Here is a 23,897-nt window from a genome sequence, read left to right on the forward strand (position 1 = left end):
AATCCACTTAAAAAATACAGTTCCGTTATTTAAGCTATCACAACCAACTTTATTAATAAATTTTAATTGTATTATGACAGCGAAGAAACATTATTGGTATTTATTTTATTTTTTGTGACAAAACAAATATTGTTGTTAGATCCTTAAAGCGACTACTTCTATAAGTCTACACCTAAAAAATACATTTAGCTTTAGCAATGAGAAAAGAACGCCCTTAATTTTTTTTTAAATTTAGAAAATGCTGAAAGAAAAAATAAAAGATGCTTAAACTACTATTCTAGCTGTTACCTCTTGCTTAAAGTTTTTATTTAAGAAAAGAGACAATAATGTGAATTTAATTTTTTTGTTTGGATTTTTTTTTTTTTTTTTTTTTTTTTTTAGTAGTCCCAAAGGAATTGGGTTAAATTAAATAATGTTTCGGGACGACGATAGGAGAACGGGGTGTCCCGCGAACAACAACGGATGTCGAGTTTAACTAAATGAAGAATGGCCACTTTGGGACCGGGCAGATAAGCCTTGGATGGCGAGAGGTGGTCCGGAGCAGGAGACTCAAGAGAGGTTCGCGCCCCCCACAAGCGCCATCGGCGATGCCGACAGAATCACCCTCTCGCTCTCTCTCTCTCTCTCGCTCGCGCTCACTTATTTTCCTCTTAACCCCCTATTTTTATATCTCTTTCTACCCTCTTCTTCTCGGATCATTCCAGTTTTATAAAGCCCTCCGGCTAATTCCAGACTTCAACCGTGACTCTTCGAAGAGCTTTTCCATTTGCTGAAGAACGTCTCAATGTGTTCCACGTTAATGCCTGCAAACAGAAAAAAAACACTGGTCAGGTTATTTTATTTATTTTCTGGAATTACAAATAGCAGATCAATATATATATATAATACATAAAATATATACAAAATAAGTTGTATTATATATATATATATATATATATATATATATATAATACAACTTGATTTGTATATATTTTATGTATTACTCAAAGTTTCAAGTTCTTTAGCGTTTAATAATTGAGTCTTTGTCTATAAAAAAAAACCTATGGTATGGATTTTTCCACAAATAGACTGGGGCAGGCAAAAAATTTCACCTTCTTGTAATATAACTTGGATCGTATATATTTTTATATATTAATCAAAGTTTCATGTTTTTTAACGTTTAATAATTGAGTCTTTGCCTGAAAAAAGTTTAAAAAACCTTAATCAATGGTATGGATGTTTCCACAAATTCACTGGGTAGGCAAAAAATTTCACCCACCTGTAATATAACTTGAATCGTACATATTTTTATATATTAATCAAAGTTTCACGTTTTTAACGTTTATTAATTGAGTCTTTGTCTAAAATAGTTTAAAAAAATGTAAATTGCTAACGAAATTGAAAAAGAAAAAAAAAGACGGACAGATAAAATTTGTTTTAGATTTTCAATTAACATTTCAATATCGCGTATTTCCTACTCTTGCCTTAATTACATCTCGAATTCGCCTAGGCATACTTTCTACCAGTCTGGAAATGTCTCTTTGCTGGAGGTTAGCCCATTCTTCACGAAGAGACCGTTCAATACTGTGGAGTGTATCAGGAAGTAATGGACGTGCTCTTATTCGTTTTTTAAAGTTATCTGATAAATGTTCGATGGGGTTCAAGTCTTGAGAACGGACTGTTATGATGTTGAAGGTACGTTAGTACTATGCGAGCGACACGCGGACGGGCATTATCGTGCATTAGAATACGATTGTCAAGGGGGCGTCGGTGGCCGCAACGTTTAGTCGTTGACACGGCGCTCATCACTATAAGGGCGCTGACACACAGAGCGGTTTTGCTAGGTTGTGACACATGCAGCGGTATGATGTGCGTTTTGGCCGAAGCGGTTTTGTTTCCTCTCAGTTATTAAATGTATCCTACAGCAGTGCATATAAGCATTGAACGTCGCAAGGTATTATTTGCAGTTTGTATAACAAGTCCTGTTTAATAAATATATTGTTCTGTAACTGTATGTAACTTCGTGTATTAGTTACAGCCATGCAGACCATTCCCCCCATGCAGTATTTTTTTTTCTTTGATGAACATTCCATGGAACTGGCTACAAAGTGAAATCTCACAGTTATCTACACACTATGTCTCGTTCGGTTTTCTTTTCTCTATGAAGTTTTGAAAAATAGTCTTTAAAAATAAATATTTAAGTTGATTTATATTTAGCTGGGATCTCGGGTAGCTGAGTAGGCGTGTCAGACTCTCGGCTTAGATCCTGCAGTTGTTGGTTCGATTCCGTTTCGCTCCCCCCCCCAAAAAAAAAATCGATCCTCTCTGATCAATAAAAGTAAACTAATTCCTGTTCAGAGTCAAGGAAGGTTTAAACTACTTTTCATTTTTCATACTATAATTTAAAAGGCACAGAGCTGGGATTTGAACGAGGTCCCCTTCCTCCTCCAGATAATATTCAAAACAAAATCTTTATTAAACTAGTTACTACCATGTATCACCGACAGTCATACGCATACTTTGTACCCGTAAAGCTGTAGAAATCATTTAATTATAAGGTGATGTACTTTCAAGTAGTTGTAAAGTTAAAAGNGAGAGTCTGACACGCTTATTCGCCTACTCGAGATCCCATCTAAATATAGATCAACTTAAATATTTATTTTTAAAACTATTTTTCAAAACTTCATAGAGAAGAGAAAACCGAACGAGACGTAGTGTGTAGATAACTGTGAGATTTCACTTCCATGGAATGTTCATCAAAGAAAAAAAAGTACTGCATGGGGGGAATGGTCTGTAAGGCTGTAACTAATACACGAAGTTACATACAGTTACAGAACAATATATTTATTAAACAGGACTTGTTATACAAACTGCAAAATAACACCTTGCGACGTTCAATGCTTATATGCATTGCTGTAGGATACATTTAATAACTGAGAGAAACCAAAACCGCTTCGGCCAAAACGCACATCATACCGCTGCATGTGTCACAGCCTAGCAAAACCGCTCCGTGTGTCAGCGCCCTAAGGTAAAGGTCCCGGGTTCGAATCCAGCGGCCCTGCATTCGAACCCGACATACTTACAAATGGGCTTTTTTTCAAAACCACCGGCACCCTGAGGGTTTATATGAACTCTGCTGTTGCGAACCCTCGTAAAAAAAAAAAAAAAATTTCCGCCTATACCATCACTGACCTACGTTGAAAAGGTCGGCTCTGGGAAAAATTACAGGCTTACGCCCATCTGGAGATCGTAGAGCAAATCATCTGTAAAAAAATACAGCAGACCAATCGTCCGAACACTAAAGGCTGTGTTCGCGAGTAAATGCGAGCTTCATTTGGACAGTTAGACGTTCGCCACCATCAGTGGAGGGTTAGTCTAGTGTAGGGATCCGGGCTTGGGCAGACGAAATATGTAAATAAGTTTGAACAAATTTAGTACGCTCGGGGTCCGGGCAACTGCCGAATCGTCTTTCTGCTGACAGAGTACAAAAGGGGCCGTTTCCCCCCGTTCCCGGCGACGGAGATATTTTTTAAAATTAATTCTTTGAGGACAGTCGTGTTGAGACCGTCATCGGGAACGGAAGAAAAACCTACTTTTTCCTCTTCTATAATACAATTAATAAAAAAGATCTGGAGGGATGAAGAAAATCCGCGAAGTTGAGAGAAAGTTGGATTTAATTTTCCTTATTTCATTTTGCTTTATTTGTACTGATTTGTTCCGATTTAATTATCGACCTTACTACTCGAAATACAGCCCGAAGATTAGGAACATTGTACGTCCATGAAGTAAATTTTAACTTGGTACGTGCCTGTTTTTTGTAATTCTTAATGAATGACCTTATAACCTCTTTGTAACTCATTTCTCTTCCTGTCAGTCCAATGTATTCCACTCCGCATACGAATATTCTTGTATCTAAGCGGTTTTTGTCCAGACGGTTAGTTTGTTCTTAGGAATTTTCCAAATGCCTTTATTGCCTTGAGTGCAGTTATTATTTCTAATTAGGTAAAAAAGACATTCCAACACCGTTTTTTATCAAGTTCAACACCTCGAAACCTAGTATAAATTATTTGTCTTTTATACCCATAATTAACAGTTTTAAGTTAAAATAACGCTGTCAAGATAAGGCTGAACTAAGCTTCAAAGGTTAGTTTTCTATCCCATTTCTCTCACGAATTAAAACAAAAATTATGAAACTATGGAATCATTTCAAATAATCTACATGATTGAGAATATGAACCAATAATTTAATATTTTCAATTTAAAAAAAATTGTAAATCTAATAATCATACTCGCAGAGATAGATTTTAATTGAGTCGTACAAGTAGGCTAAGTGACGCATAGAAATACAAATTATGAAAATAACACCAATAAGCCAAGAGAACGCAAACATTCTTTCAACTTCAAACTTATTACTGAATTATTAAAATTACCTGCAGATTTGGCTACACTGATGTGACTGTAGCCGTTTGTCGGTTGACTACTGGTGAGAAGGGCCTTAGAGCCGGTGAGCAGCGTCACGAGTTCTGGGTTCTTCTCGCCAGTGCTCTGATTGCAGAGGTAATTGCAGCATTCCACAACTTGCATAAACATCCTTAACATAAAGAATTCGGATTTAGAACAGATTCCTGTAAAGTCGCACGGCTGTCTTTGTACTGTTTCACTCACCAAGCTTCTTTGTCTTTCTTTTTAGGATACTTGATATACGGTATGAACTGGTGCTCGTTTGTTCTTTGAATCCTTATATTCCTTTCACCCTTTCTTAACTGCCATTCAAGCCATCTGATTGTATCCCTTACTTTGCTGCTACTTTGTTTACATTCATCAAGAGCTGAAACAACTGGAAAAAAAAAAGAAATTTAAAAATATAACTCTTTAAAAAATATATATTTTATTTACCAATTGATGGAATAAGAACGATGAATTTTTTAGCGGAAATTAATTTTTTGATAATAGATGGGTGGTTTAGGAATGCTTCAGCGTCCGGTACTAGGTAAGGTGGCAGACTGTCTTTAAACACTTTTCTAGTTTTGTCTTCCAACTGTGACACTTCGGATCTCAACCACAGCTCGCCCATGTTTTGCATAAGTTTCTCGACACGAGCTGCATCTTCTCGATCTGAAGTCTCCCTCACGCTTTCCTTCGCCGAGTCTTTCTAAATTAACAACAACCAAAAAAAATTAAAAGCGGCCTATATATTTATTTTTAAAAAATCAATGAAACAGTATTGATTTCACTAGAAGGGTGCTAGAAGGATAACACGAAAGGAAATCCACAAATCTCCGAGGGCCATAGGGTTACCTCCTACATCCGCCGGCCCTATAAGAGGCGGACTAAGGGATATTTATACGTAGTTCTGATGGAAAGAAAAGGATCTCCCAAGAGATGGGGGAGGAAACAGTTATATATCCCCAAGGGTTGTTTGCGTGTCGCCCTGTATTACACCGCACGACAGTGGTCTATGTTGCCTTGTAAAAGAAAGTCCCGGCTACTCTTTTGTTTTACAGTCCTACAAAAGAAAATAGTTTTTCTATGCACTGATATAAAAAAGACGGCATTTTATTATCATTACCAACATTTTATTGGCTGATAACTTACGTACATATCGACTTACACTCAGTGGAAAGTTGAAGTATTTGACAATAAAATATGAAGCGTATTATTAAATTTTTTAAAACCTATTGTTTATCAATTCGAACGAATATTATGGACTAGAAAAGCACATGTAGCTCGCTAATACAATTTGTATTTCCTACATATTGTGAAGTCGAAAAGATTGTTTTATTGAAATGCAACAAAAATTACCATTAAATTGTGTGGTTCCATTTTGACCTTTATTGCAAGAAACGGTTATTTCCGATAATTTATTTTACCTAAATTAAGCTTTTTTGGTCTGTCAGACGAGTTTGGCTCCTCGCCATCTTTATTGGTTGGTCTGTGTTTTGGTTCGTTCCAGTAGCTGTGATTGTCGGTTGTCTTTTTGATTTGTTCCATTTAAATCGTGAAATATGGGTAAGATGGTTGTGTGTTAGAGTTTTTCATCTTGAATGTGATGGGTTTGAATAATTTCATTATTCTTTGTATTTGAATAATTTCATTACTCTTTTTCTATGACGAGTAATTCTAAGTTTGTCCTATATAAGTAACCTCCGACACCCAAGAACGCCTTGTTCTTATTTAAGCCTAGTGCGAAAAGTGTCAATGAGGAAAATGTGCATAGTGTACATAAACAACAAAGAGCTATCGATTTCCACTCAAGTTAGATACTTATGACTATACCTAGACAGAAGACTGACATGGAATCTAACAAGACAACAACTTAACAGAAGACTTACACAATTGCTCAAACTTTTAGGAGAGAAATCTGTTTTGACCTTCAAAACTCAACTAACACTGAAGACATAACTGCGACCACATTCGACACACGGACTAGAACTTTGGGTTCTGTCAAGCGATCCACTATCCAATGATAAGTCCTTAGGCAAATTGTCAAAGCCTTGTCACTAGCCCAACGATGCCAAATTTACGTTTGTAAACGAACTGATCCGATGTCGCTTCCAAACGTTCCTCACAAAAATTCTCAAGACACCCCTACACTCTACGTCAAGTCAATGACCGTCTCGCCCCTGAATCCCAACATATTGAGTGTTAGCTTTGGCTAGTGTGAAAATAACTATTTAAGCCAAGCTATGGAAATAATTGGTCCATTTGTACCATATTCAGATACAGAAAGCTCATTTGCTTTTATTTCTTCATTATTTCAAGTTCCTCAGTTAGTAAACTGTAATTTTTTTTAACGACCTTAAATGTGTCTTCTGGGCACAGAGCTATCAATAGTGAGTTGTATGTATATTAGAAAGTTAAGGTTGCAAATAAATCAATATTTCAAAAAGGTTAGACAGTATTTTTGGTAGTGGTTTTGTGTCACTGAATCTTTAGCAAGCCAAATTTTTTTTAAACGAATAAACTACAATTATCGTTGCTGTCGTCTAAGGAGGACAGTAAGAACAGCAGAAAATTAAGCACAAAATGTGTGTATATATACATTACGTTTAGTGGTCTAATTGATCAATTACGTCTTTCAATTAATTATTCTTTTTATGTAGTCTTGGTTGAGATGAAAAAGTGAGTGTCACGAGCGGGATTCGAACCCACAACCTTCGGCTCAATACGCCGCTGGTCTAACCACTTGAGCTATCGTGACTTCGATCTACTCAGACACCAACTCGCCATCTCAACCTACAACGTTTTGAATTTTCGCTCTTTTTTGCTATCTGTCAAATGTCGTGTAATTAGGATTCGATTCTCAGCGACTGATGAATGGCCACGGGGCACTGTTAGTGAAGTGATACTTCTTTGAATTAATTATTCTTTTCTGTAAGGTCTTTACATATGTACGTTTATACATGCCTTATAAACATATCTCTATTCATTTTTGAGCAGTTTATATGTGGTCGTTGTTTCATCTCAGTACAAAGTTTACTGTAGGACCGTACAAAACACGTTTTTTTAAGCTTAATTGACTTTCTGATGGAGGTTACAACAGTTAGCGGCGGGTCCATTGGATTTTTAACATTCCAATGTGGAATTTCTCAGATTCCGCAGAAGCGTTTCCCAAAGGCTAATTAAAACTGAAATTAACTTTGGGGCTTTAGGGGAGGGCGAGTGGAATGGAGGGTGAAAACGTGTTTGAAGGCGCTAATTAAGTCAAAGTTAATAACTATTGTTTGAGAGGTCGGGTCAGAAATATTCGTCAGGTTGATAAAGAGGTAGAAAGGTAGGAGAGCATGCTCAGGAATTTAAAGTGCGCTAAGGTAGGGTAAGCCGGCTTATAGAGGCGGTCGGGTTAGAAGGATGTAATAATAAAGTAAGGTTGGAAGAGAGGTGCGGGACCCTTTTCTATTCATAAAGGGATGATTTAGATTCTACCCGGCTTCGAGGAAAGTCGTGGAAGGGGTCCCCGCTAAGGGCAAAATATTGCTTCTCTCTTCCCTTATCTCTTCTCAGTTCACCCCCTCTTTTCCGCGAGAGAGAACTCGCAGAGCCCATGATGGAATTGCTTAAGACATCCCCCTTCGCCCCTGGGGCGGGTTTACATATGCCCCACCCCTCAATCCTCTTCTAACCCTCAACCCTGGGTTAAATTAAACACGAGGATTTACCAGGCTCAAGGGTAATCCCATCCGCTTTGCCCTATCCTACGTCACACACACGAAACATCATGCCCGTTTTACACATTCACCTAAGCCTTTTGTAACAGATCACAAACGTGATTTACAACAAAAAAAATTTAATTCAAACATTCTTTTTTTGCTTTTATACAACAAAATTGTTTACTATTGAAGTAATTAAAAAATTCATTGAATCATTGTTAGATAATTTATTATTCAGCTGCAGTACTGTACTAATAAAAGAACTACATATATCTTTTAAAAAAACATTTATTAAAATATTAAAAAGTAGAGAAAAAAAAAGAATTACAATAAAATCACAATATAATTTAATATTGTAATCAGTCATAAAATGTGCACCTATGAACAACACTATAAATAGTAAAATTTATTTTCAATATTGGAAAAATTAAGCAAAAATAAAGTTGAAAACAAAAATGAATTGATCATCATCATTATTATTATTATTATTATACGGGGGAAAACCCAGCAACCACCCAAATACTAACCCGTAGCACCCCAATCCGGACTTCACACATCTACAAAAATGACAGAGATTAGAAATCAAATAACACATCAGGTCAGAAAATACAACGAGACCAGTGGGATCAGAGTTATCATGGAAAATTGTTATACTATTGTCGAGGTAATTTCACAGGTACCTAAATGGGGTGAATCTCAACATTATGCTAAACCCGCAATACTTCTGTGTCAAACTGAACTGTTAACTCATCGCGCCGTGAAATTTCACTAACCACTCGCCCCTTTACTCTTTTCTCTAACTTTCACTCACTCCATCACTCGCACTGTCTTTCTCTCTTCCTCATTCCTTCTACTTTTCTATATCCATCTCAGTGTCAAATTTCTTTCATTTCTTCTCTTTTTTTCTTTCTATCGATTTCTCATATTCTCACTCAATCGTTCGCTTTCATTTATTCATGTTAGTTCTCTCATTTTTATTTCTACTTTTTTTCCTACCTTATCTCGCCTAATTACTTTTTTATTTTTCTCTCAATTTATGACCCCTCTATCATTCTCTCTTTCTCATTTTTTTCATCCTGTCTCGCGGTCTCTATCCATCTGCTACGTCTTACATTTTCTCTTTAATTTCAAGCTTCACTCTCTCATCGTTTAACTCTTTTCTCTCTCTCCTTCTCTCCTCACTTGCTCTTACTCTCTCCTTCAAGCGCGCACACACACCTAACCTACTCTATTTCACTACAGCATATACTAAATATTTTTCGTAACAAAAGGGAGAGGGGGAGAGAGAGGGAGGGAGGGAATGAGAGAGAAAGGACAGGGATGAGGGGAAGAGAGGGAGGGGAGAGAGGAGTTAGCATTCTATAAATCGAAATTGAGCCATTTACCCTCTTTACAAATCAAATGTTTCATTTCTAATGTTTCTTTAAATTTCCATGCATAGTTTACTTTCTTGCACCCAAAGTTTTGTCAGTGTTCTGAGCTTTGAAAAACGTTTAGACTTTTATACAAAGGGCACCAGACCCCCATTGAAACAAAAACCGATTCATGAGTTTTTTTAAACGCATACCAATGTTCAATTTGACAGTTGATGATTTCCATTTTTTCATTATTTTACGATGTTTTACATACGTACAAAGAAATAACTTTTAAAAATACATATCAACTTTTAACAGTTTGGCTTTTCCCTCTTGATAATCGGAATTATTTTTGTGGTCCCTTGGGTTTCGAATTAACAAGAGTTGACTGTATATAACGTTTAAAAATAGTTATAGAAAGTGCCGAAAACAGTTGTTTTAATTTTTTAAACTATCTATGTTATGTTTACGTGTGGTTTGTCAGCGGCGTCATTAATTTTGTTATTTTAATCTCATTTAAGAACTGTGCGAGAGTTTTATATAGTTGAATGTTGTTGCTATGTACATAGAAGTTAGCGGTAAGGGGAACGTCTACAATTGATTGCGTAAGGCAGGGTCGGAACTGGATTTCTGTCTCGTCAGCAAATTCTAATCCAGTTGAATAAACAATATCAACTCCCCACTTGCATTACCATCGAGCTCATTGCTAAGTCTTCTCAGCCTTGTTAAAGCCTCTCCCACCCGAGTACAAACCATTGACTTTAACAGACGGTTCCCTCTAACGCAATTTCTGTGGATAATACTAAGCCGCTGTATCACACCTACACTAGCCTTTATTTCCCTACAATGACCCGGTTTTCGAATTCGCGTTTTATTACACTCACTCAATAGTATCGATACAAATCAGACAGAAACAAACCTAGGCTGAATAAAGTTTGAAAACGACATCTCAATAAATATTTTACTATGGACATTTTTCGCCATTTCCACTAAATTTATTATTTAATTATCATCCATTTTACACTTCAAAGATGCTTCTCGCGGTTTGAACAATACAGCTTTCATTTGTATTCAGTCATTTAAAGAAAAAAAAAAACGGAAATTCATGTAAAGTATACAAATACAACATACATAAAACTGATTTTACTACGTTAAAGAAATTGTTAATATTTTGTATTTTTAATTTAACTAGGGTATTCAGGCAACCTTTTGTTTTATATAATAATGTTACAATGTACAAACATGTATGAGCGACCATTCGAGATTTTTATCTGCGTAAAGAGAGTTAACTGTTCACAACCTTGCTTTGGAATAAACTTTGTGAATTCCTGTTCGCAATAAATTAAACGATTCTTTGTTATTTTAATGACAAAGGAAACTAAAATGTAAGAGAGAGAGATTATCTGTTTTAAAAGTGCTTTGATGGAAATTGTTTGATGACATTTTATCCTGATTTTGGTTACCCTTTTGGTCTTTTTTTTGGAGGGGGGGTTTGGGGAGTCCCCATTCACCTATGAACCTAGTATTGGTGGAATGGTGATACCAGCAGCACAAAACCGGAACCCGGGAAACGAAGACAAGCACACCACCCCGGCAGCACGAACGGCCGCGACGGGAGGGGAGAGATGTTTTTTTTCCTGTCTCCTCACTGAAGGACGTGGATAAAAACCATGTACATAAAAAAACCTAATATGGAAAAGTTCAAGTCCTCGAGGGACAGGGGCTAACGCGCCCTGCATCCCTCCCGTCCGCCACGCCAGCCGCCGCCAAGAGCCTTAGCATAAGTGTCTACTTCAGTCTTTCATTGTCTCGTATACCGGAATGCCCTTTAATCCAGCAAACTTTCACCGATTTTCCACTATTAACCAAAGTAATAATATTTCAATCGTGATGTGGTCGTATTTCGTGTAAACGTTTACGCTTTCTAACCGGGACACTGCACTTCTACAATCAGTCACGATTGCAACTTTCGATGTATTGTGAAGCGACACTCATAAACTTGAAAAATGAAACAATAATAGTTTACTTAAAGATTTCCTCAAGCATTCTGATTCTGCTTATATGAATTTGGGGTTTCAAACCGCAGATGCTGTAAAAATGGAGTTCTTCAACAAAAACCACATTTCGACACTACTTATCGTCACTCACTAGATAGGTACCTAATCAAACGCTTGTTTACACTGCGTTTATTTAACCTATTATTTTCTTTTATTGTTTTAATTAGTATTGTTAGTGTTTGTCAGTTTTTCACATGATTAAACCAAAGTTTCTATTTTTAGTATTGAATTTTTAAAAAGAAAATAAAGGAAAAGAAAAGCATTACGATTCTCACAAAACCTACTAAGGTTTAAGAAAAAAGTTCAAAGTTTGCCTTAAAGGAATTTTAAAAAAGCACATTTTGAGTGAAAACCCCTCCCCTTAATATCAGGGCCTCAGTCCGTACAGAGCCTAAAGTAATATATGTAGTAAAATATATATATATATATATATATATATATATATATATATTACTCTCCACACATTCTCATCCCAGGAAACCGCCACGTCGCCATAATCGACGATAATCGAGTCCTCCGGGGGCAAGGCTCGCATTAGTGCCAGTGCTGTTACTATGAGATAGAAAAACCTACAATGAATCTCATTTGTAATATATACAAATTAGTGTATGCTACAAATATGTATATTTAAAAAAAAAGTTTTAAGTGAAACTCCTCTTAAAACACGGAGCACATACTAAACAGCAAAGTGATGTATTTTGATCAAAAGAGTCATTTAGGAGAATATTATTTTATTCCAGTAATAAGAAAAGGTTTTATCCACTGAGTTCGCCTTGTTTTATTCGTTTTTCATTTAAGTATTTTCACATGACTAATGTAATTTGACGTGGAAAAAGTAATTAACTCAAATTAATGTCCAACTTTACAAGAGCATTTTCACAAATTAAGTATGTTTTTCATAGAAGAGAAACGGTGTTTTTTGTTGGAAGCGAAAATGTTTCCTGCTAATACGGCAAAGAAAATTGAATTATCTGTGGCTCTTTTAAAAGCGTTGCCGCTTGTGCGTTTTGTCTATACCAACGGCGAAAACTTCCAATTCGAGCCTGTGAGTTTGTTTTACCTTTACGTTTTATTCCATCTAATATCCGAGTACGCAAGGGGAAATGTAATATGTGTGGTTTCGCCGAGGGAGATTTTATGAAGGGAGGGGCTCGTGGCGGTGATATTTGTGAATGTTTGTGTGCACCGGTGTGTACTTGTTCCCGTGGTATTTGTCCTTTCTCCGTGGAGGAACCCTTATTGCAAGGCTCTCCGCAGTCAACCACCTCCTTCTATTTTATTGCTCTCCCCCGTTCCAACGATTTTCCCCCAGACTCGTGACTCCCCCTCGGGAACATCAAACACGCCGACATTAAATATTTTCCATACTCTTCGAACAATATGTATCGCGCCAAGCTTTTATTCGACTCCATTTGTATAACCCCTTACTTTGTCTTCCTTTATTGACAGAAGGAAAATATTTCAAGAAAAGACAGTAATGCTAACAGTTGTTTACATGTCTTTATGAAATGAAAATTAATTCACCGTCTTTTAAAATACCGTATAAATTATAACCTTTTTAATTGGGACAAACATGTCACAAATCGCAATTCGAAAAAATAAAAGCACTATCTCAATGAGGATAACCCCTTTCATATGGAAAACCCATACCGCGTAAAAATATTTAAGAAAATTCAATGAAGCTGGTGGACAAAACGGAAAGATCCAAATGTTACAGCGTTGCCAGAAAAATAATCTGTAATGTAATATTCAAATCTATGAACTATTCGAAGCCCCACAGGTAAAAGTAACTGGTAAAGCAATTAATTTAAACAAAAAATATCAGTGAAGTTTGTCGAATATCGTGGTTCTTGATAGCTTCGCAAAACAGCTTGAAAGTTGTAAACTAATAGTAAAATAAAAGGGTTTTATGAAAATGATGTTTAGTTTTATCAAATTTATTGTATCCATCAGCTACGACTATGTAACTTTCTCTCTCTCTCTCTCTCTCTCTCTCTCTCTCTCTCTCTCTTTCTCTCTCTCTTTCTCTCACTCTCTCTCACTCACTCACAATTCACTCTCTCCTCTCTTTAACTCACTCATTTTCTAATTTTCTCACTGCATGAATGGATATGACAAAACATAAAAAGCTCTATAAATGATGACTGATAGTCAAATCACTTTGGGCAAGAGCTAAAATTACAAAGATAGGAGGCAATTTGTCTCCCACATCGTATGGACAGGACAATAAGTATAACGTGGAAACCCGTACAACCTCACGTCGACTATAAGAACAACTAAAAATATTCAAAGCAAAAGGAGCTATTCCAAGACACAGGATTGGAAGCAGCACTATAAAGCTAGGTGGCATGAATGGCAGAGAGATCATACCTGTGTGGGATGAAAGGTGAAAGAACATACAGGAGAGCTTAATGGTCTCGGAAATCAGAAGTACTATGAATATAATAAACGAATTTGGATAGAAAATAAGCAAAGGAAACGTACAAGTTCTCACTTGGATAAGAGTAAAGAAGAAGCGGATCCAGCAGTAAAAGAAACAACTCAAGACAGATGACTGGAGGCAGTACTATTAACTTCACCATAAAGGTGTGAGACATCAATGGGAGAGAAAAGGGCATAGTTGGGTGGGGAAAAAAGAGGAAGTCAATCACTAATGGGCCACAAACGAAGAAATTTTTTTTCTACTGTACAATCGTCGATGGACTTATCAATGCAATACCTCTAAATGTAGACCCAAAATGTGTGTAGAAATGTAGGTAAATGTACATTTAACATCAGAATGCAAGAAGAAATATCTCAAGAGAACCAACACAGTTAATGGTTCAGATCCTACACGACTTCCCGAATCAAGAACCGATAAACTTTACAGGAGATTGGAAACTCCTGGCGATCGATAATATACAAAGAACGTTCCTTTATCCTGTCCTAATCTATCTGTCCAGCCTTGTAAAACAATCAGTTATAAATACATGTAATCAATATGGGTGCAGGTAAAAATTGAAGATTAACCAAATATTGTTTTAAGATACATCAATACAGGATTGTCTAAGAGATAATTAAAAATATTAAGTATGGCCACTTTTTTTTGCCTCTCAGTGTAGTATGATTTGGACCATAAACCTGAAAAAGAAAGTCCTAAGACGGGTTGTTATAGCAGAAAGAAAAGTGTAATTATTTAAGAAAACATTTTATGCGAACCATCCGGGGGAAAAGTGATTTCTTAAATAAATTTTTTGTTAAAGGGGTGGATGAGGAAGAGGGAAAGCGTGAGAAGCAAGGAGTTTACAAGTCCAATTACACAGGCGGGAGGAGGAAACTTTGACCGACCCCTCCTCCAAACAACCCCTCCAGGGATCATTAATCAACTCCTAAGTGAAACATTAGCTCCTCCAATTACTTAAGCTCCGCTATGCACTGTATTACCTCGTCACCCCCTTCGTGGCCTTCCCGCCCCCTTTTCCTTCCTTCCTCCTTACCTCCTCCTTCCTCACAAAGTAATTTTCGAGATTGTGCCAGACTTCGTGACAGCCTCGCAACTCCCCTTTGACTCCCTTAAATCAATAAACTCCCCTCAAATCTCTTTTGGTGAAACTTTTAAAGAAATAATTAATAAAACCATTTTGTTTGCGCCCCTCTGACTTGGCTATCCTTTAAAAATCCCTGGTGGTATTGGGAGTTGTTCTTAATTATTCCAAACGCGAATTTTAAAAATGAAAAATATACTGTGCGTTTCGAAACTTTTTTTCGGACTTTTTCTTTATGTGGTTTTGTTTCAACATAAAATATTGGGTTAGAAAAATCTTTTTATATCATTTCATAAATTTGCTAAGCACAACTAAAATATGTATAATTTGAGAAAATAATAATGTTTGAAGAGGTTGATTTATATGAACCTGTTTATTTAGAAATGAGCAATGACCAACTCACCTTCTTTCACCACTACCTTTTTTACGACCACAATTTTAAAACGATTCACTTTAACCACTTTTTATACATATTTACTTATCATTTTCGATTACTTTTATTGTTTTGTTTTAAGGCCAAATTGTGTAACCATGTCATGGAGAAAATATGTTAATAACCATACTTTTAAATTTAGAACAAATAATATATACAGAAAATACATAACCACACAAAATTAAAATACTAAAAAAATGTATTTATCGGAGTTAGGGCAGTATAATATATATTTACATAGAAAGAAACACAGGGTTTATTGTATTGGAGCATTGGAAAATTATTAATTATTGTATATTGTAGGTAGTAATTACAAGTGTTATTTGAATATGACTAAGGTGACCCGCCCCTCATCCAGTTTAATTTTTTCGGGTTTTCCGACACATATTTCCATATTAATAAATTAATTAATTAAATGTGTTTCCTGTGTTTCCACGATAGAGATTTTTTTCAAGAGTTCAGTATATAGTACATATTAAAGTCCTCTTGATTTATATTTTTTTCGTTAACTCGTTGATAATCAACTAGTTAACGAAAAAGTATAGACCAAGAGGACTTTAATATGTACTATATATTGAACTCTTGAAAAAAAAATCTCTCTCGTGGAAACACATTTAATCATGGATATGATACTCATACACCCTACCCTTACCTAACTATAACCCTAATATAACCGTAGTCCTATGCGAATCAACTCGAGGAGTCTTTGGGAAAAATCATTATTTCCTACCATGCTAAAGCCGAGGTTTTAGCACGATAATACATTTCACATATAACAATTGAGTAAATACCATTTTAATTTACGAAAAGATACGCCGGCAGATCCCTTTAAAAAGTGAAAACGCGTCTGACTGTTCTATGTGAAACTTGGCCGAACAGAGAAGACCATATGAATTTACACCCATGTTGAAGTTTACTGTATAAATAAAGGCACTGATTAACTTGATAATTTGATCAGTAGTGATTTCCTCGTGCATAAATGAAAATCAATTACAATTAAGCTGAAACCCGTATCCTCATGAAGGGATAGATTATAAAGGGATATCGTCTTAATCAAACTGCAAATCTGGCGTAAATTCACAATGGTTAGAGTTAATAACTATATGACTTCGTTGTTTATGGCATTAGGTCTTTTTATGTAAATGAAATCCGTAATCTTAGAACTTTTTGTTAAGTTGTGCAAGGAAGGGAAGTGGATATTTTCGCCGGTAGCAATAATGAAATAAAGTTGTTAATCTTTCGAGCCGGCTGAGAAACGTGGTAATTTTCTCATTACACCCCAACACCTCGTCCTCCACCTCTTCATCACGCCATCAGAACAATTTTATCCTACACGTTTCAAAACTTCATAACGAGTAGAAGACGAGATAATACAGTTTAGCACAAATTCACTCGAACGGAAATAACTCGTTGGCACTAATTGAAAATCTTACCTTTAATACGCCGTTGATTTTGGGCACACGCATAACGCCTGGCTTGTCATTGGCCCTTTCACTCTTGTCAGCCTAAAAAAAAGTTAGTTAATAATAAAAACCCTTAATCACTGCGAGAAATGGTTGAGTTGCAAATAACTAAAAGGATCAAACAAGACGTAAAAGAAAAGCATAGACACATTTCAAAATTCTAAAAGAATTAATTATTTTTAAATGTTATGCTTCGCTTAAAAAAAGCATGCTTGGTATTTAATGTTTGCATACATTGAACACCAATTGAATGAATGATAAAAATTATAAGTTTTATAAAAATTGAAGTTGGAGAAGAAAACAAAAATCTTTTGTTAGAAGAAAAATAATTATACAAAAAAAGAAAAAATTGTGGCTGAGAAGAATTGTCACGCTAAACGAATTTTACAGTGAAAATCTTCCAAAGGTTTTAAAATTACAAAGCGAAGTGCTACACAAGGTAATAGTTGGACAGGAAATCTAAAACATTCAAAAGAAATATTACAAAAAAAATACAATTTACCATTTTGTTATTACTCTCCTTGCCGTTAAAGAAATTTATATTTTTCGTACTTATCACTCCATTCTTCTTTTTAGCCTATTGAAGATTTAAAAAGATAATAAAAATTGGTTTTAACAATGTTTTAAATCTAATTTGTCATATCTAAGTATTAAAATAACCACGAGATGACCTCAGAATGTAATGACGTTTGATTAAAATAATCTGTGTGCATCTTAATTTAATTATAAAGATCTTAATCTATATATTAGTATGGAATTGATGAGATAATTATGACAAATTGTTTACCCTGGGTAAACCTGACTCAGGCTAGACTAGCAAAAGGCCAGATGCATTACATAAACATCAATTTACTGTTAAGCCCAGTTCGTACGAGTTCCACTTGCAGGTCTTCGTATCGCACATAATAGGACGACTTTTGGTTGCAACATAGGCTTGTGAAAAATTTCATCTAAGGACTATCGCAGAAACTCCTGAGCCCTTAACAAAGGCTGAGAATAGTGCAAAATAATAAGCTTAACGAAGAACTCAATAATTTAATGGAGAATTATTTTGAGATAATGAGATGCGGTCTGGTGTGACGTAGGTTTTAGAAAAACATTTTCTTTATCGTGCCAACGTTCGATCTTTATTGAAATCACCTTCAGGGCTCAAAAAGTTTGTTTTCTGTGTAGATGTGTCATACTTGTGTGTCACGTTGAGAGTCTCAAGACCGCATCTCACGATCTACAAACAATCATTGGCTAACGGTCACTAAAACACCATACATTAATGGAGAATGCACATATATCAATATTGGTTGTAAAGCGTCAACCTACCTTTAACCTTAACTTTGGCCCTACATAATGAGCCTCAGCAGTCTTTCTCTTGCGTTCGTTTATAGAAAATAAATACCTATCACTATGCGTCTCAAATGGGGGTGGGTATTGTTGGACTATTATGTACCATATTAGTTACATTGTGAGTATAGCGATGGAAGAATATCAAGTACGTCGCCCTATTGGTGTTGCCCAATAACCCCGAGGCTATCGAGTACTCCGGGGCAGTGTGAAGAAGCCTGGCGTGTGAACGTCTTTCATTATCGCGAATGGAGTGTCATCTACCTCAATCACACCGAGAAATATAAAGGTCTCTCAGGCAATATGAATGAAGTCTGGTGCGTGAATAATATCAAGTACTCTGGGTCAGTATGACTGATAACAAGACTAACATCTTTTTAAATGTATATATTTATATTTTCTATTCTATATAAGTACTTTTTGTTTATTATATTTTTATTTATTTTATTTTCGACTGACGAGACCCTGAGGGTAGAGACGGGTTGTCTATAGTATAGGGAGTGAGAGAGGCAATTACCTTACTACCCAAAACTTAATATGCCTTAATAAAACTTGGCTGCAGAGCCAGAAAAATGTATTAGAGGAAATAAAATACTATAAGGAATGAAAAAGAACAGAGAATGAGAGAACTGGCGATAACCAAACGACCATAAACCTATCCACATTATTTTCAATACTGTCAACAAATAGGCTTGGTGAAAAAAGGTATTTTTTGATGAAGAAACACAGCAAACACTTTTCCATGGGCATGGCGAACTGCTAACTCCCCCGACCTTTTAGCCACGAGAAAAAAATTGGATTTTTTCTACATTAGTTCACAAGGAACTTGATATTTAGTCACTATAATGTGTCAAGCTTCGACAAACAAACAGAAAATTGTTATCCATTAATCCTGTAAGGAAAGTGTTATCCATTCAAATGCCTAATGATAGGTCAAAAATGTTGATAAAATGGTAAATATTCAAAATGAAGAAAACTATTTTCATTAGTTCAAATGTTAAGTCAACGAGTCCTTTGTACGTTACGAGTTCTATTTTCAAGAAACACGACATAATGCACCGTTGCAACTCCGCCAAGTCCATTTAAGACTTACAACAAACAGACCTGAGGTTTCTACATAATACAGAAGAAACTATAAACCCGGTGTGCAACAAGGGGCAAGGCAAGATTGTATAGCGGTATGCCCCTTGTTTGCCGTAGGGTCGAGTACATTTATTATCCTTTATTATCCCAACATTGTCCACAACGAAACATAAATTATTTCCAAGCAGGAGTCGGAATCGTTACGGCTTCTTTATGTAATAACGATTTACTTTTTAATAGGTAAAATATAATTTTGAAGAATATATTTATTAACGCTTGATATTAACCAAGAAGATTATTATAATATTTAAAAAGACAATGAAAATATGAAAGCAATCGCATTTTGAGGCCACCTTGAATGGAAAATCATGGAAAAAGAAAACTGACTCACCGTGCGGAACCCGTTAACTTGGAGAGGCTTGTGCTCCTTTCCTTGGTCTTCAGCATTTTGGGTCGCCTGCTCTGCCTAAAACAGAAAATACAGAATACTGAGAACTAAAGAATACTTGATACTTAAGAACGCAAAGCAAATTGTCAAGAAACCAACGTACAATATGTGAACTTTCAGATAATATATTTTCTCAATGATACAACTGATAAACAATTTTTTAAATTTTTTTTATAACAGTCAGTTATACTAACACTGCTAGAAGACTAAATTAGAAAACAAATATAATAGAACTAAAGCATGGGTGAAATTAACGCCTTAGGATTAAGACCTTCGAATAACATTGTCTTAACGGATACGTTTAATTGCGGTACGAGCTTAACTTAATTAGCCTAAATACTATGTTAACTCCTCTAAATTCGCATTTCTTACTAACTCGGAAACTATTATTAGGAGCTGATCTCGTTTTTATTTCAATCTAAAAAAAGGGTAAACAGTAGTGGTATAGTTAAAAAATCTTCAGTTGATGAAGACCGAGGAAGAAATTGAAACCGAAGGTGAAAGGGGATGCGAGAAATTAATAGTAGGTAATTGAGGGAGAGGACCGGGGGAAGGCGAGATATAAATCAGTTATAAAGGCAGGGAACAGAATCATTTGGAGATGTAATCTGCATATTAGGAAGGGAGAAGAGGACTAGGATTACCATAACGAAGGAGAGAGGGGAAATTCAAATGAATTGCACATTGTGTGTGCTTCGGCCGAGACGAAGGGCGAATTTAGCATTCAAAACAAGTCGGCGGGGAGGAGTGGATGTAGGGATGATTTGATGTGTTTAGACATTACTCGGGGAGGGGTAGCTAAGGCGGGTGGAATACAAATGCTGAGTTTGCACCCTTGTTCCATGATATAGCCTCATCAGGTATGCCATAGGCTCACCACTTGACTCCCTCCGCTTCCAGGCACACAAACTTAACCCGTAGGGTAAATATGCCACATGTCACATACCACTGTCACACAGCGCTTTACATATCCCTCCCTCTCAACCCCCCCCCCTACAGCTCTATCCGTCTTAGCGTGGAACGAATTTTGCTTTCAAATTCAATTAAGTCTGACATAAACCTGTAAACATGACTGCAATACCCATTCAAAGACAAACTGGCCGAAAAAAGATCTATCATTTAAATCAAGATGACCTGATGTTTTGAACCTTGACAAATTATTACATTTTCAAAATTGAAGATTAAGAAGGAAAAACATTGAAGAGAAATGCGTGCACCAAATTATAGCAAAGCACATCATCACACACACACATGTACAGTTGATAGTATATTCTCCAATGTAGACGTCAACAAAAACAACCTCAACTCCTTACACAAAAACATACCATCTAAGTCAGAACTAGAAAACAATAACAGTATACATTTCCTGCACCAAATAATCACTACAACTGATAACAAACTACAATTCGACATATACAGAAAACCAACGTCGATCATCATACATCGCCCCTACCCAAACAAAACGGTAGCATTAAAACATATAGCCACAGACTGAAAATAGTGCCACTGACCAAAATGAGTAACTATAATATGTACATTATATTATAATATATGCTATTTAATAATATTATTAAAAATATAGTAGGACAAATGTATGAATTATCAGATATACCTTCCTTTTCACAGATGTAACTTAAAAACATTAAAAAAGCTTTATTACAAATAAATTATCCAAAAAATGATATAGAAAACTTATAGGACAAATTAAAAAAAGTTTAATACTAATGAAGAAAAACAAGGACAAAAGATTGAATAAGATGAAATATACAGTTTGCCAAAAAAAAAAAAATAAATAAATAAATGTTTAAAGGTTTTTCAATTTATTAATACGTCAGTGGTAAGGTATACAATTTATTACCTCTCATAAAAGATCCATAGGAAAAATAAAAAACTTCAAAATAGTGAATAAGTTAAAATGCACCTATCAAAACAACCTATGCAGGAAAAACAAAACTATTTGTATAAAAAATGCTAAACCAACACAAACAGATGTAAAAAATAAGAAAGACAACACAAGTTTAAGTCAACATATCACAAATACAGCACATGATATAAATTTTAAGGATGTAAAAATACTAAGGAGAGAAAACAATGATATAAAATCATCAGAGCTGGAAAAGTCGGTGTTTGTCCTTTGACCGGTAAACATCTAGATTGTGCTATCTCTTCCATCCTTATTAAATTAGGGAGTATAACATAGATTTTTCATACCCGAATAATTTTCTTTTTATAATTATTTTTATATTAATTAGAAGTGTTTTACTTTATTTTTCAAATTTTGTTTTATTATTAATTTTGTGATGGAAATCAATGAATCCATCTTAAAAACTGATCCCCCGGACAAAGGCCCTTTTATAAAAACCAAAATGAAATGGTGCAGAAAATATGTTCTCATGTCCTTAGAGTCTGATCAAGAAAATATTTCGTTTAACAACTTCAGTCCTTTTAAGGTCTGTCGGTTTGTCAGAAGTTATGCCCCGACAATAAATATGAAGTTTTTAAGGAATGGATCTGTCCTTCTCGACATAAACAGTGAAAAAGACTACTTCAATCTCCAAAACATCAACACCTATGAAAATTTGAAAGTAAAGTTTACATTACATCGTACGCGGAATTTTTCTAGAGGGATTGCGTTTGCTCCTGAGTTGCTAAATTGTCCTGAAGCTGAGATTTTATCAGAGCTAGAATCTCAAGGAGAAACTAAAGTACAAAGAGTGACTGAAGTGAGTGAGTGAAACTGAAAATGGTAAACCCCTCCCCTACCCCTACATTGTTTCTTACATTGCAGAAACCTGAAATCCTTGAGAAAATTCTCTTAGATTTTCTTCAAATCATATTACGCCCGTTTAGTCCCAACCCAATGCAATGTTACTCTTGTTTCGATATAGGCATTTAGGTAAATATTGTCACACCAAAAACTGTGGTAAATGTGGTGAATCGTCTCACGAAACTGTTAACTGCTCCAATGAGCCTTGTTGCATAAATTGTAATGGGTCTCACTCTGCTTATAGTAAACAATGTCCAATTTACATTACAGAAAAGAAAATAGAAAACATCCGTCAAAGTGAAAAAGTGTCTTTTAAACAGGCTGAAATTTTATTCAAATAACGTTCATCGCCTCAAGATAGATTAACTTCATATGCACAAGCATCTTCTAGTGTATTTAGTAACCCTCTACCCTCTTCTTCATCCACCACAACCTCAATTCCTCCTGCTCCCACTATTCAATCTTCTCCAAGTCAATCTTTTCAACACCCTTCCCCCCTCTTCCTGCCCATCACAAAACACAAAATTGATTCCTTGGTTGGTGAAATTTCAAAACTCACAAAGCTTGTTCATTTTCTCGCAAATGAAGTACTTACAACACAACCGCCTCAACCACAAATCAAACATATGTTTCCCATTCCTCAATCCCCACAAGATGAACTTATCGTATCTATGCCTCCCAAAAGCAACTCCTGTTCTAATGGTTCCTTGAATGGTAACGCTCAGATTACAAAAATCTCAAAGAATCCAAAGTTAAATTTGGAAAATATAAGTACTAAACGACCTATCTCCCAGAGCTCGACTTCATCAACAGCTTCAAACATAATTAATACTGCAAATAACAGAATAAAACAACAACAAACCAACAAAGTACACAATAAAATAGTAAATTTAGATTTCATAACCAATGTACTACAAATAAAATTCTTCATTACAAAGTATAATAGTAATTTTATGATTTCCGAAATCCTTTGATTGATAGTTCTTAATTTTTATTTCTATTCAATTATTTATGTCAATATTACAATGGAATATGGATGGCCTTATATTGAAGCGAAATGAACTTCAACATTTATTATCAAAGTTTGACTGCTTACAGGAAACTAACCTAAAGCCTTCTAATAAAATTAACTTTAAAAATTTCTCTTTACTTAGAAAGGATTGTACTGACGGCCAGATTGCTTGTGGTGGTGTCGGCCTAGTAATTAGAGATGACATTCCATACTCGCAAATTGACTTAGATTCTGGACTACAAATCATAGCTGCCAGGATACTAACCCCTCCTCAATTCACGGTTTGTT

General features: G+C 35.5%; 1 protein-coding gene across 2 annotated transcripts; it reads right to left on the minus strand.

The window, feature by feature from the left end:
- Positions 1-352: 352 nt before the first annotated feature.
- LOC112127041 (protein SMG5-like) lies at positions 353-19,874 on the minus strand. 2 transcript variants are annotated; one of them, XM_024227303.1, is made up of 7 exons: positions 19,774-19,874; positions 17,464-17,538; positions 16,932-17,003; positions 4,876-5,131; positions 4,645-4,816; positions 4,410-4,570; positions 353-803 (listed from the first exon to the last, which is right to left on the minus strand). In XM_024227303.1, the coding sequence occupies exons 2-7, from the start codon at positions 17,464-17,466 to the stop codon at positions 736-738; spliced, it is 732 nt and encodes a 243-aa protein (XP_024083071.1). In that variant the 5' UTR covers positions 17,467-17,538; positions 19,774-19,874; the 3' UTR covers positions 353-735. The 2 variants fall into 2 exon arrangements, with proteins under 2 accessions (XP_024083071.1, XP_024083072.1); XM_024227304.1 differs by lacking the exon at positions 17,464-17,538.
- Between the last annotated feature and the right edge of the window lie 4,023 nt (positions 19,875-23,897).

This window comes from Cimex lectularius, unplaced genomic scaffold (genome assembly GCF_000648675.2).
Source record: "Cimex lectularius strain Harlan isolate CLEC.00 unplaced genomic scaffold, Clec_2.1 scaffold130, whole genome shotgun sequence".
Lineage (NCBI taxonomy): Eukaryota > Metazoa > Arthropoda > Insecta > Hemiptera > Cimicidae > Cimex > Cimex lectularius.